At 43.8% G+C, this 14,370-nt stretch overlaps 1 protein-coding gene across 9 annotated transcripts in view; it reads left to right on the top strand.

Annotated features, from left to right (window-relative positions):
- Positions 1–14,370, top strand: part of shank3b (SH3 and multiple ankyrin repeat domains 3b) — a 28,106-nt gene that overhangs the window by 2,555 nt on the left and 11,181 nt on the right. For 4 of the 9 annotated variants that reach the window (XM_069519950.1, XM_069519947.1, XM_069519944.1 and 1 more), the window contains exons 2-16: positions 3,687–4,031; positions 9,685–9,856; positions 10,040–10,243; positions 10,542–10,613; positions 10,740–10,848; positions 11,240–11,391; positions 12,038–12,167; positions 12,389–12,426; positions 12,573–12,689; positions 12,804–12,881; positions 13,011–13,077; positions 13,207–13,429; positions 13,563–13,738; positions 13,838–13,951; positions 14,030–14,105. In XM_069519950.1, coding sequence (XP_069376051.1) covers positions 9,689–9,856; positions 10,040–10,243; positions 10,542–10,613; positions 10,740–10,848; positions 11,240–11,391; positions 12,038–12,167; positions 12,389–12,426; positions 12,573–12,689; positions 12,804–12,881; positions 13,011–13,077; positions 13,207–13,429; positions 13,563–13,738; positions 13,838–13,951; positions 14,030–14,105 — 1,724 coding nt within the window. In that variant the 5' untranslated portion in view covers positions 3,687–4,031; positions 9,685–9,688. The remainder of the gene's footprint in view (positions 1–3,686; positions 4,032–9,684; positions 9,857–10,039; positions 10,244–10,541; positions 10,614–10,739; positions 10,849–11,239; positions 11,392–12,037; positions 12,168–12,388; positions 12,427–12,572; positions 12,690–12,803; positions 12,882–13,010; positions 13,078–13,206; positions 13,430–13,562; positions 13,739–13,837; positions 13,952–14,029; positions 14,106–14,370) is intronic. The other 5 variants (XM_069519945.1, XM_069519952.1, XM_069519951.1 and 2 more) reach the window with 3 other exon arrangements.

Raw genomic sequence — 14,370 nt, 5'->3', positions numbered from 1 at the left:
ACTTGAAACCATCTTTACACTTTGGAGAAGTGTCGTCCATCTTTGTGCTTTAAATCTACCCTCTGGATTCTGTCGTCTTCATTTACAGTCTCTGGTTTCTACAATAGCCTTGAATGGACAAATCATTTTTGTCACCTGAAGGTTGCATTCTACCCCCTCACCACTAGATGTCCCTAAATCCCACACTCTGAACCTTTAATTGTTGTTGGCTGTAATGAACATTTCAGCCTCTAGGGGACGTTTAAAGCGCTTTAGGATTTTTGTTCTTGTTAAGAAGCGAGGAGAAGAAAACTGAGCAGATTTCACCTCAGTTTTTTTTGGCAGTTTTTTTGTTCCCAGTGATGTGAGAAAGTTGACAAGATAAAGTGTGTGTGTGTGTGTGTGTGTGTGTCCTGGAAATGCAGCTCCCTTGGCCATTGCCATGGTAACCAATGGCAGGATCTGATAATACACACTGGGTTTTCTCTCTGACACACACCGTGCTCACACCTAACAATGAAATGCATCTTCTCAGATCTGACCACAACTGTGCGGCTGGAATGTGCAGAGGGTCGAGTCAGGATCTTCAGATTCACGTCCACGTGAGACGAGGTGCAGCGCGAGCGCAGACACACGACGAACACAGATGTAGACAGATGCTCAACTTCACTGAGTCACGTAAAGAGCCGGACACTCACCTCCGCCAAATATATTAACACGTTAACCTCCGAAACCCGTGTTGATGCAGGATGAGGGTTGTAAAGCACTGGAGGTGATAAATACGTTAAAGCAGCAAAATCTGGAAAAGAGTAAAAAGAAAACAGCTTTGATGAGTTTGATATTTGACTCAAACAATCAACTCATAATTTCAGCTGTAAAACAGTGAAACAATGACGTGTCAGTGACGCCCACTCCGAACTAAATGCAGAACAACATGTGGGTTCTCTGCAAAGTGAAGTTTGAACTGGATCCACGGTCAGTGGATCTAAAACAAGAAACACACAGGTCAGTGTGTGTGTGTGTGTGTGTGTGTGTGTGTGTGTGTGTGTGTGTGTGTGTGTGTGTGTCTGTGTCTGTGTGTGTGTGTTATCAGTGCTTGTCAGCTTTTTCCTGCCAAACATCCATTTCCTTGGCAACCCAGACTGGAAACAGGAAGTGTGAGTGACAGGAAGTGCTTCAAGTCTTTTTGAATTGTCTTCCTGCTGTCTGTGTTGCCGTGGAAACATAGTGTGTGTAGTTTGGCACAGATGATTGAACTTTCTGAGTCTGAAGCTTCATGTTTGTTTCATCTGATCTGTTTTAGTTTCACATTTTAATTCAGGGACGAAAGAATCAGTCTGACGTCATACGTCCTGTCGTCATCACCTACGTGGGCGGAGTCTACCTTTACTTGACTCTGATTGGTTTGTAGACGGCGTCTGACGTGGGCATGTTGTCAGTTCGGGGGTGGGGGGGTAGTAGTCTTTCTGTTTGAATGGAGGAAATGAATGAGGCTTCATCTGGTTGCCATGGTAACATCATAATGGTATAACTAGCAGCATCAGCACCTTCAGGCGCAGTACTACAGTACTCCACAGTACTGCAGTACTACAGTACTCCACAGTACTGCAGTACTCCACAGTACTGCAGTACTACAGTACTCCACACTTCACAGTAGGACAGTACTGCAGTACTACACAGTAGTTCAAATGCACCACATTTAAGACATTTTATCGTCAGAGGTGAAGACTGCAGCTGCTTCCTCTTCTTCTTCTTCTTCTATGGTTTAATGTGTCTCTACTTCCTGTGATTGGTCCAAAAGTCCAGACTGTCCCACAAAGTGTTTTCACTGTGAACCAACAGAACCAGGTTCAGTTTGATCCAGACCCAGAACTCCTCTTCTGGTCTGAAGAACCTCCACCGAGTTTCAGAGCTTCAGACTCTTCACTTCAGTCTGAAGATCTGAGACAAACCAGGTGTGGACGCGTCCTCAGGATCTGTTGACCCTCGGTGGAGGTTTGAGCGCAGAGATTCAAAGTGAATCACTGTGACTCTGTTCGCAGACAACACTGGTTCAGTCCAGTCGTTGCTCCACACCAGAGCGTCCACTCGCTCCATCATGATGATCCTCCTCAGATACTCACGCTGACTCCTCTGGAGGAGCAGCACTGAGCCGATCTCTGAGGCTGAGCCCAGACACCGGCTCAGCTCCGGCTTCATCACAACGGTCCCATAAAATGTCCTCATCGCTGCTGAGCCGGCAGCGACTGAGACACTTTAACTCACTTCACTTGTGACAGAACCTGAAGTTAAGATGTAAAGAATCAGATTTACATTTTATATTTTCAGTGAGCTGCTCTGGAAACAATGTGCAGAAGCAGATTGATGTTTGAAATAAGCACCTAACAGCTGCAGGAGATTAGAGACGACCGAGTTTGAACAGGCAGAGCTGCACTCAACACACTGTGTCAATACAGGAGCTAATCGGATTTATTGATCCGACACGCGACAGCAGTTTCGTTTGATTTGGTGGAAAACTATAAGCTCAACAGTCATCAGTCTGCTGCTCTATCAGCAGCGTCAGCAGCCTTCATCAAACAGTCTCACATTAAAACTGCAGCTTCAGAACATCCACATCCCTGGAGCTGAGATAATCCTCCTCTCGATGAACGTTTTGATCAGCTGATCATCAGATCTGTGGAACTGAGCAGAAACAACAGGACGAGTGGACAGATTACACCTGATCATGTCCCGTCACTGTCTGATGTTCAGACCACGGAGCTGCTTTCATCACCTGCACATTACAAAATGGAGGAAGCTGTTTCACACAATCGTGAAAAAACTGTCCAGGTTCGTAAAACGCTGCTTCACGACCTCGAGTGCACGACAGAGTATTCGGTTCCATGTTGAAGAAAAAAAAAAAAAAACATTATGAGGAAAAGTCCAAATATTTCCACTCAATGAAATATTTTACACTCAATGGTTAGTTTTCGTTTCTTCTGGATGTAAAATCTTGAACAATCTGTTTGTTGAGAAACTCAAAGCTCTTTGAATGTGACGTGACGGTCACATGTCCTCCTCCTCTGAGGACAGTTTCCTTCAAGTCTGTTTGATCTTTTCAGGCCTGATGCTGACAAAACATCAAGTATTTAGTTTTTAGTGAAACTTAGTTAAAGTTAACAAGATGCTGCACATTCGTCATTTTACACAGGAAAGACTGAACGTCACCATCTTACACGACACAGACTAAAATACTGATTTTAAGTCCGGTGATAAACGTGTCGACCTCACAGGTTTTCAAGCACCAGAATAAATTGATCAATCTGAGTAGAAACGAGCGTCTGCATTACTTCACTCTGCTCAGCACGTTGATAAATGTCTCCCACGTCCTCTTAAACTCATCTGAGAATCAATATTTAAAACTTTATATAATCGGAGCGGCTTAGCGTCGGTTTGCTGCTCGTTCAGTTGCCATGAAAACCGATACGACTGCTCCACATTGTGTAACAGAAGTGAACCTGAAATGGCCTCCACACAAACCGTGTCTGACCCAGTTTTATCTAAAACTCTCCACACAGCTAAAAAACTCTTCTTCTCTTCTGACATGTTTTTTTTTATTCTTCTTCTCCCCCTTCCTCCCCCCTCCTAATATCCTGGCCTCCCTCTCCTTTACCTCCCACCCACCTCCTTCCTATCTTCCTCTTCCTCCCTCTTTTCCTTCTCTACAGGATGGGCGGGGAAGCTCCCAGAATACAATCTGAAGCTCTGAGACCTCTCACGCTGCTGCAGGACAGAAACGCCACAAAAACACTTTACGAAGTTCTGCTCCAGGTTCTGCAACAGGAACCACAACGTCGACTTCATCAGAGTCCTCCTGCTTCTGCTGTAACCACCACATCCACCAGAGGATTACAACCTGAACCTGCTCCAACCAATCAGAACCCAACCAGAGACACAAGAACCAGAAACCAGAGGCAAATCCAGAACCAGAAACCAAACCCCGACTGAGCAGACGAGACCAGTAGAAATCAGTAACGGCCGTTGGAAAAGTTTGATGGGACTGCTGACGACAGGTAAGTTCTGTGGTTCTGCTTCAGGAGCTCATCGCTCACAACCGGTTGATATGACGACGGCAGAGTTTCACACAGGAAACGTTTCAGCAGCGATGGCGAACGTGAAATTACGAGAATGAAAAGACAAACGTTAGAATGGTTGTAGATATTTATCGTTGTGTGTGTGTGTGTGTGTGTGTGTGTGTGTGTGGATGTACTGCGTCCTTGAAGGCCTCTTGAGGCCCAGGTATGAGAATCCTCCACACAGAAAATAAGTAAAACAATTTTTATTAAAATTTTAAGTAATAAATATTTAGTTATAGATAATTTAAAATAAATCGTAATAAAATATGACTTAAATAATATGTGATATAATTTGTACATGTTTTCAGGACAAAATTGCAGCAGTTTAGTCAAAAGTTTCTTCGTCTCAGAACTTTTATTAGTCCGAGGAGGCGAAATGTAAATTAAAGATTCATTTTCCAAACAGGCCTCAGACCGTTAATAACAAAGCGACTGATTCGTTTGTGCAGCAAAAACATTTGAGCTTAATCAACTCTTCAGTTATGAGCTTTAACGAGAAATAATGAATCACAGTTTATTTCAGACCGGGTTGGAGATTTAATGAAGCACCAGCGTTACAGCTCAGTGATTAAAAGTCGACATAGTTTTTATTCACATTCTCATCACGAGGTCCTTTCTGTCGTGTTCCCTGTAGACGTCACTGTGCATCAAGATATTAAACACGTTTCATTAGACGGAGTCATCTCTTGATTAAAGCAGTTTATACTCGACTTGGTGACTTGGTGCAGTCTTCTCCTGAACAGTAGGTGTCGCTGCTGAGAAACTTACAACCACATCGCCGCAAACAGGCGAAGAATAAGAAACACAAACGGAGCAGAGCTGACATCTTGACGAGTTGGTCAGTTACCTGCAGAATGTCTGTGCTTATATACAGTCAGTGATCATCTTTATATACAGTCAGTGATCATCTCTATATACAGTCAGTGATCGTCTTTATATACAGTCAGTGATGGTCTTTATATACAGTCAGTGTCTTTATATACAGTCAGTGATCATCTTTATATACAGTCAGTGATCATCTTTATATACAGTCAGTGATGGTCTTTATATACAGTCAGTGATCATCTTTATATACAGTCAGTGATCGTCTTTATATACAGTCAGTGATGGTCTTTATATACAGTCAGTGATCATCTTTATATACAGTCAGTGATTCTTTATATACAGTCAGTGATGGTCTTTATATACAGTCAGTGATGGTCTTTATATACAGTCAGTGATCATCTTTATATACAGTCAGTGATCATCTTTATATACAGTCAGTGATCATCTTTATATACAGTCAGTGATCGTCTTTATATACAGTCAGTGATGGTCTTTATATACAGTCAGTGATCATCTTTATATACAGTCAGTGATGGTCTTTATATACAGTCAGTGATGGTCTTTATATACAGTCAGTGATCGTCTTTATATACAGTCAGTGATCATCTTTATATACAGTCAGTGATCGTCTTTATATACAGTCAGTGATGGTCTTTATATACAGTCAGTGATCATCTTTATATACAGTCAGTGATTCTTTATATACAGTCAGTGATGGTCTTTATATACAGTCAGTGATGGTCTTTATATACAGTCAGTGATGGTCTTTATATACAGTCAGTGATGGTCTTTATATACAGTCAGTGATCGTCTCTATATACAGTCTATTCTTTCCACCATCAGATTTCTTTGTTCCGTCTTTGTGAAGACGTTTCTGTCACTTTCACAGAATTTTAATTTCAGGATGCGACGCTGTTTTTCTTGTGATCAACTCACGAGAACAACATTCTGTGATCAGCTGGTGACACAGACGCTCTCCACACAAAGAAACTTCCAGTCTGTGTGAATTATACAAGAGGACTCTTTTATCCACTTCCATTACATTTCTTAAACTGTTGATTTACAATAAAGTAAAGTCGTTTATAGAAAATTCCCTTTATGCTCCAGATTCTGTCCACTCATCTTACATTGTAACCTTGGCCACACCCATTTTTCTGGCCTCGATCTGATTCTCGTGTTATTTAAGGTCTTTAATGAGCTTAAATCGGACATTTGAGTTTTAACCAATCAAAATTGGATCAATAATATGATTTAAAGCTAAAATATGTTCCCACCGTCCCTCAGAGCCACATTGGTGTTGAGCGTGAGTCGAGTTTCTAGATTAGCGTAGCTGCAGTGTGGTTTCGTCTGTGTGGGAGGACAGCGGCTCTGCTCAGGACAAAAACGGGAAGTGATGAAAACTGTGACCTCCCCTCGAGTTATTTCAGGATCAAACCTCCTGCTGCTCAAATCGAACAAGAATTCCATCTTTCTGCACCACGAGCGTCGGAAGCCAAAACTCACACCGGCGCTGAACATCCTGGATCACATGGGTCCTGAAGGAAATGTGAGGAGACGTTACATAACGGAGCTCTGCAGAGAAGAGTGGAGGAAGAAAACAATCAGTGCGCTGCTCTCGCTCCCACCTGAGGGACCCATTCACATTTACAACAGCCAGCAGAGAGAGAACCTGAGGCGCTTTCCACGATTGCCAAGAGCACAAATGTTTTGCTGGCTGAGGTGTGAAAGTGGTCGGAACTGGAGATCACTTTCAGAGAAAGGAAGTGGAAAAGAGGGGGGGGTGGGTGAAGAGAGGAAGACGGCAGAGAAGAAAAGAAAGAACAGACGACGGTTTACAGCTTCGTTCAAAGCCACAGAAACGTCTCCCTTGTATTGATTGGTTGTGTTTTACGTGTCGGGATGAGAGCTCAGACCGGCCGTCCTGCTGCTCTGTGGGTTTAATTAACGCCATGAGGCGACTTCACATTTAATCTAAAGACACTTGCTGGTGATGAGTCGCTCCCTCTATCGATCTTTGTTAAATTAGAATTAGCATGAATCAAAACCAAAGTTATCAGAAACATAAACACTGACAAACATCAGTGAGATAAGAACGACCTGAAATGATAATAACCATGTTTCACAAACATTTATTTAACGCTTGATCTCGTTTTCACGTTGTATTTGAGTCCCAGTGAGAAAGTCTGCAAAATGAAACGAGGGGTGGCGTTTAGAAAGTTCCGTGTAATGAGGTCACAGAGGGATATCTGAACAGCTGTCAGAGAGTTGGCTCGTCTTTACCTTTATTTCGAAGGTTAATCCATCAGACAACTGTGAAAAGCTTGGGTTGACTGAGCTCTAGTGAGCTTTTATTCTGGGCACTGATGGAAGGAAACATTCAACCCTTCCATTTCTGTGGTTTCCTTTGTTACCAGCAGAGAACGTGAAGATGAAATGAAACGTGATGAAGAAGAGAACAGTTGTTAAAGAGGCAGCGATGGATGAACCGGCTCGTCAGAGGAAGCGTCCCCGTCACTCTGTGAAAAGTTGTAGTTCAGTGATCCTGGACTTTCCCTTCGTCCTCCTCAGAAGAGGAAGCTTTTGTTTCCCAGTTTGAAAAGATAGGAAGGTGATTCAGAGCCTCTGATTGGTGGATCCAAAGTGCAGGGGGTTGAAAATCAAACCCAGCCGCTCGGGCTGATTGCAGAGGAAACGGAGGCAGGAAGTGAACAGAGACGAGTCTAATAACCAGAGATACAGGGCAGTTACATGATGTGACCTTCGTCTCTGTTGTTTGGGTTGTTTACTCTGACGTTCATGAACCAACGAGCTGCAGCGACGAACTCCAGCGTCTCCAGATTTCTGCGTCTGAAGATGTAAAATCATCCAGTTTTCACAAAACAAAAGAATTTGAGAGAAAAGTCAGGAAAATATTTCAAAAATGAAGGAGGATGAATATTTTATTTGATGATGTAAATCAAATCGTGACTCCTCATATTGATAAGTTCCACAATATTTTGTTGTTAATGTCTCAGTGGTTTTAATGTGAACGTGTTTTCAGGTGACCTGTCAGTGACCTTCACCCAGTGCATGCTGGGATGCTGTGCACTCAGTTGTGACCTGCACTTTCTGTAATGAGTCTGAAATTAGTTTTAAAGTGAGCTGAGGATTTCTCTGTGGGGGGGGGAGTGTTAACGTTCAGAACCTGCTGCAGTTACCAGACTTTTACTGTGAAAGAGATGAAGTGATTCATCCCAGCGAGCGGCCGCTGGTTAGCGTCCTGCTGTGAACATCAACTTGAAGCAGCGACTTCAAACGTGTTTCGGATTCTGACGTGTGCACTGAAAAAGAAATCCTCATCGTAGGTTAACGAGAAGTCTGTGTGAACTGTCTGTGAACTCACGGCTCCTCCTCGGCCTCGCCGATCTCTGCTGTTTACTCACATCCAGCTCATCATGAAGTGGTCCGAGACGCAGCCGCACCTCAGTGAGGCCGAGCGAGGGCGACAGGAGAGGCAGTTCAGTCAGAGAGAGAGAGAGAGAGAGAGAGAGTCAGCAGGTACTGTAGGTCGGTAGTTTTATACTGGAGCTGCGAAAATTGTTCGACCGTGTTGCCATAGAAACAGTGAGGATGTAGATCAGGGGGCTTTTTTTTAACACACACACACACACACACACACGGTGACTAAGTGAGGTTAGCACAGGATTCCCTGCTATTCCAGTTTCTATGACAACTCACAACTCATCCTCCTCTCGCTGTCTGTCTCTCCTTCATCCTCGGCTGTAAGGGAAGCTGCCGTTAAGTTCTGACTTCAGCTCTGCGCTGCTTTATTGGCATGAATGATAATCAACTGCTAATTGGCACCAATGGTGATTAACACCAAACGATAATTAAACTCATAATGAGGTCGTGTATCGAACAGACAATAACATCCGCAGTCGCTGCTAATTGGACGGAAGGACTCACCGCGTTTAAAGGAGCCTTGGACGTGTTGAGTCAAACCGTTCGTAACGGTTCTTTGAATTCAGCCTCTGAAGGACGTGACGCATGAATCCAGACACAAGTTAATTCTCTGTTTATGGAAAACGTTGGTAAAGAAGAATCTTTCCTTATAATTTTCACAAAGACACTAAACATGAAGAGATTCAGCTGTTTTCAGAAACAGTGGAATATTTGTGTGTGTGTGTGTGTGTGTGTGTGTTATGTCCAGGGTGAAAAACAGGATGTGATGTAACATCCTGAGGCCATTATTAGAGAAGGTGCAGGTCAAACCACAGTCAGCACGTCCTCAGTCACTCATCATGTGAACATGTTAGCGTGTTGTGTTTCGGTCTGCGATGGGCAGCGGCCATCTTTACTGTATTACTCTTCTCATGCGCCTGAAAGCGTCTGTGGCGTCTGACACATCCAGCTGCTGATGCCTTTTTAGTTTGAGACGTTTCAGTCAACGAATCTATTCATTAATAATCCAGATGAGCATTTTTATAACGCTCATCGTGTCCAAACATCAAAATGACTCAGTGATAAATATTAATAAATCCAGCTTTGGGTTCATGTTCTGTAAAACATCAAATCATACTTTGGATTCAAACATCGTCATTTCTAAAGTCACTAAAAGTTGATGAATGTAAACAACAAAAAAGTCAATATTCTCTAAACAACATAAATTAAAAGTTATAAAATAAATAGCATGGCCTCAGATTTGCATTTAAGTACTTGAGTAAAGTAGAAAGTACTCAGTTACTTCCAGCTTTAGTCTTTAATTTTACTCCTCTCTGTGTTTCAGCCACATGCCTCTGAGTCCGGCTGCTGACACCAAACATGATCGCCCGCGGCAACAGGCGGTTACTAACGGCAACCCGACAGGCTCTGCTGTTGCCAGGGACGACGACGCGGATGACACGTCCCCTGGAAACAGCATTGTCGTCCGCATTGGCATCCCGGACCTGCAGCAGACGGTAACACACACACACAGTTTATACATGAATGTGACTATGTATATATGTATTTATATATATATACATATATATATATATATGTAGACCTAGAATGAATCAGCAGGACAAACCCGTCTGTCTGTCTGTGTGTGTCTGTCTCTTTCTCTGTCCGTCTGTCTGTGTCTCTGTCTCTGGCTCCCTCAGAAGTGTTTGCGGTTGGACCCAGAGTTACCAGTTTGGACCAGTAAGCAGAGGGTTCTGGTGACGTTGACTCAGTCTCTGTCGGATGTTTTGAACTATGGTCTCTTCCAGCCGGCGTTCAACGGCCGAGCCGGAAAGTTTCTGGACGAGGAGCGGCTGCTGAAGGAGTACCCTCTGCCCCCCATCACCCCCATCCCCTACCTGGAGGTGAGTTTAGAAATCCTGACAAAGACAAAGGAACTGACATCATCACGTCTCGGTCACATTATTTATATAGAAGTATGTCCTGAAAGTTGTGTTTGTCAAATGTTTGCCTGGATGTGTTCATCATATTTAGAATGTGTGTGTGTATAAAAAGACACCCATGGACACACCTGTTCATATGCATGTGAGTCTTTGGATCATAGTATGATAATTAACTAGTCTTCACTTCCATGAAGTCACGTTAACAACATGTACGACCTCCAGTAACCAGAGGATCTTTGATTTCTCTCTTTCTCTACAGTTTCGTTATAAGAGGAGAATTTACACACAGAGCTACGTGGACGATAAACAGCTGGCCAAGTTACACACCAAGGTACACACACACACACACACACACACACACACAGGTTTATTACATGATTATATAAACTCCACTCACTCTACACTGACTTTTAACATCTGCTCTGAGAGTTTATGCTCCAACCAACGTGTTTTTCAGGCCAATCTGAAGCGTTTCATGGAACATGTTCATCAGAAGAACGTGGAGAAAGTTTCCAAATGGCTGGAAAAAGGCCTGGACCCAAACTTCCACGACTCCGACACGGGGGGTACGTACAGAAGCAGCTGACAGCACTGAGTTTGATTTATGACTAATCTCTGATCAAACATTGACGCGGACTTGACGACGACCTGGTTAGAGCTTTGTGGTCAAAGGTCAAAGTCACTGTGGCCTCACTAATCATGGTTTTGACCTTTTGTCTCATTTTGACCAGTTGTCATTTGGACTGATTAGATTTCAGTGGTTAAAGGTCAAAGGTCACTGTGACCTCCAATTAGTCTGGAAGGAAACGTATATAAACTGAAACTTCTCTGGTTGGTGGAGGCAAAATAAATTCAGCTTTTTTAAGTTTAAGTTTGATCGAAGATTCCTGCTGTTTAATAGAACAGTGAGGTCATAAACTCCACATAAGAGGAAGTTCATTTGTTCCTGTGTCTCAGAGTGTCCTCTGACGCTGGCCGTGCAGCTGGAGGAGAGTTGCGAGCTGATTAAAGTCCTTCGCAGTGGTGGAGCTCATCTGGACTTCAGGACCAGGGACGGGATCACCGCTCTGCACCGAGCCGTGCTCTGCAGGAACAGCGCCGCTCTCACTGTGAGGAAACCCTCCGCTCAACGGCATCGTCTTTCTTCTGAAAACTCTCATCCTCCGGAAAACAGGAATAAATAGAAAAGAGTTCAAAAGATTTTTACCGTTACTGCAAATATTAAAACGTCTTGAGTGAAACGTGAATTAATACAGAACTGATGAAAAGATCTTCCCCTAATGAAAAACTGAGCTTTAATTATGAAAACATTTCAAAAGAAAGTTTGTATAAAAAGTGAAATTTAGTTTTTATTAGTCACTTTATTTGTGCTTTGCTCTTTAATTACCCAGAGTTCCACTGAAGTATCAGCAGCTCCGCCCCCGCACACACACTGCAGATTGTGAACTGCTTTCAACCACAGACTGTAAATTAAGATGGACGATGTGAGAGATGAAGCCAAACTATCTCAGATCAGAACGCTGCCACCTTGTGGTGACGTCAGCTGTCAGTCATGACAGAAAACCACTTTAACACACATTCACTAAACGTGTACTACAGCCATCCACCAGGTGGCGATGAAGACACTTTGGCTTCACTTTTGTGAGCCGTCATGTCGTCCATCTTTATTTACAGTCTGTGGTTTTAACAGTTTAACTTCGCAACACGTCACAAACGTCTGCAGACAAATGATTGAGATCTTCTCGTGGTCCTCAGACGCTGCTCGACCTCGGGGCGTCTCCGGACTACAAGGACAGCAGAGGTCTCACTCCGCTCTACCACTCTGCCATGGTGGGGGGCGCCCCCTACTGCTGCGAGCTGCTACTGCAGGACCATGCCACCATTGGTGAGGAGGCTCAAAGTGATCAATCCAGCTGCTGTGTGTGTGTGTGTGTGTGTGTGTGTGTGTGTGTGTGTGTGTGTGTGTGTGTGTGTGTGTGTGTTGACATCACTGCTGCCCTTTCATCAACACTGTACGACCTCTTTTATATTAAAACATTTATATTGAGTCGTTTCTGAAACAAAAACACTTCACCGCTGAACAAATTCCTGTTGTCATGGTTACAGGGATGACTGATGAGAACGGGTGGCAGGAAATCCACCAGGTGACACACACACACACACACACACACACACACACACACACACACACACACACACACACACACACACACACAATCAGTTGAATTACTTGTGCTGACAGTGAAAGCCTCTTACAATTATGATTTCTTGTGTGTGTATGTGAGTTCAGGCATGTCGCTATGGTAATGTGCAGCACTTGGAGCACCTGCTGTTCTATGGCGCTGACATGAGTTCCCAGAATGCATCAGGAAACACCGCACTGCATCTCTGTGCGCTCTACAACCAGGTAACACACATTAAATACAGTACACACACACACACACTCTATCATCACACTGTATTAACGTTTTCGTCACGTTGTTTAAAATGATTTTGTAATTAACAGATTTTGCTTTTTCAGGACAGTTGTGCCCGAGTGCTGCTGTTCAGAGGAGCAAACAAGGACATCAAGAACTACAACAACCAGACTGCCTTTCAGGTCAGATATTAAAACACTGCAACAACCAGACTGAACCGGGATCTGCTGCAGCTGTTGTAGTTATGGTAATGTCCAAACCTTCTGTGTGTGTGTGTGTGTGTGTGTGTGTGTGTGTGTGTGTGTGTGTAGGTGGCGATCATCGCTGGGAACTTTGATTTGGCAGAAATCATTAAAATCCACAAAACCTCTGATGTTGGTGAGTTTGCTGAAAGTTCAGACACATTTACATGATGTGTGAATGTTCCTGCGAGCTCGTACAACAGTAGTTGGTTAACTCTGTGTGTGTGTGTGTGTGTTTGTGTGTATTTGTGTATATGTGCCCAAGTAGTACCCTTCAGAGAAACTCCCTCCTACACCAAACGCCGCAGAGTCGGCGTGACCAGGACGTCGGCGGGAAACGGTCTCTCGTCTCCACGTTCTCTGATTCGCTCAGCCAGTGATAACGCTCTTGAAAGCCCCGCCTCCTCTCCTGGCCCCTCCCTCCAAAGCCTGGAGACTCACCACGACACGCACACACACTCGCTGCGACGTCACACACGGCGACTCAGGTACATGTTTATAGTTACGCTCACACATACGTCCTCCTGATGGGTTTCGCCGTTATAAGCAGTAACACATTAGAGCACATGACTGGAGTTTTATAGTCTTTCTCCTGACGTACAGTCGTCTGTCTGTCTGCAGCCCGAGCGGCGGAGGTCATGTCGAGACCAGTCCCCCCCCCTCCCCTCCCCCGACCCCCCAGATGAGGAAGAGGAGGCTGTACAGCGCCGTACCGGGACGCACCTTCATCGCCACCCGCTCCCACGTCCCCCAGGGGCCTGGCGAGATCCAACTGCACCGAGGGGAGAGGGTGAAAGGTCAGGCGGTTGTGTTGGACATCTGTCGTTGTGTGTACACTGAATGTTTTGTGTGTTCACAGTTGTGTTAATGTGTGTGTCTGTTTTGTGGATGTACAGTTCTGTCTATAGGTGAGGGGGGATTCTGGGAAGGCAGCGTTAAAGGGAGAACTGGTTGGTTTCCTGCTGACTGTGTTGAAGAAGTTCAGATGAGACAATACGACCCCAGACTGGGTAAATATCACAAATGTATGAAATACAAACTCACTGTATAATGTGTGAGATGTGTTTGATGTTAAATGTATTTTTCAGAGACGAGGGAGGACCGCACCAAGAGACTGTTCAGACATTATACTGTAGGATCCTACGACAACTATACCTCCTACAGGTGAAACATTGTTACTACACCACATACAGAGACAGGTTTTAATTAGGTTCATTAATTAAACATTATTTTACTATTTATTTAACCGCTCACCTTAAACAGTCCAATAAAAACATAACGTATGAATTTAGGAAAATTATAAAACCTCAGTAGATTTTAGACACTTTCATAGAAAGTTCATAGAAAATATCAATATATTTAGTTTTCCAGTTGCTGGACGTCGTCTTAGCTGTGAATTCACATTTTGGACAGATTTGAGCAAATATAT

Source organism: Paralichthys olivaceus, chromosome 23, assembly GCF_024713975.1.
Source record: "Paralichthys olivaceus isolate ysfri-2021 chromosome 23, ASM2471397v2, whole genome shotgun sequence".
Lineage (NCBI taxonomy): Eukaryota > Metazoa > Chordata > Actinopteri > Pleuronectiformes > Paralichthyidae > Paralichthys > Paralichthys olivaceus.
The sequence above is the reverse complement of the archived record's forward strand: the minus strand, read 5'-3'. Positions and strand labels throughout refer to the sequence as shown.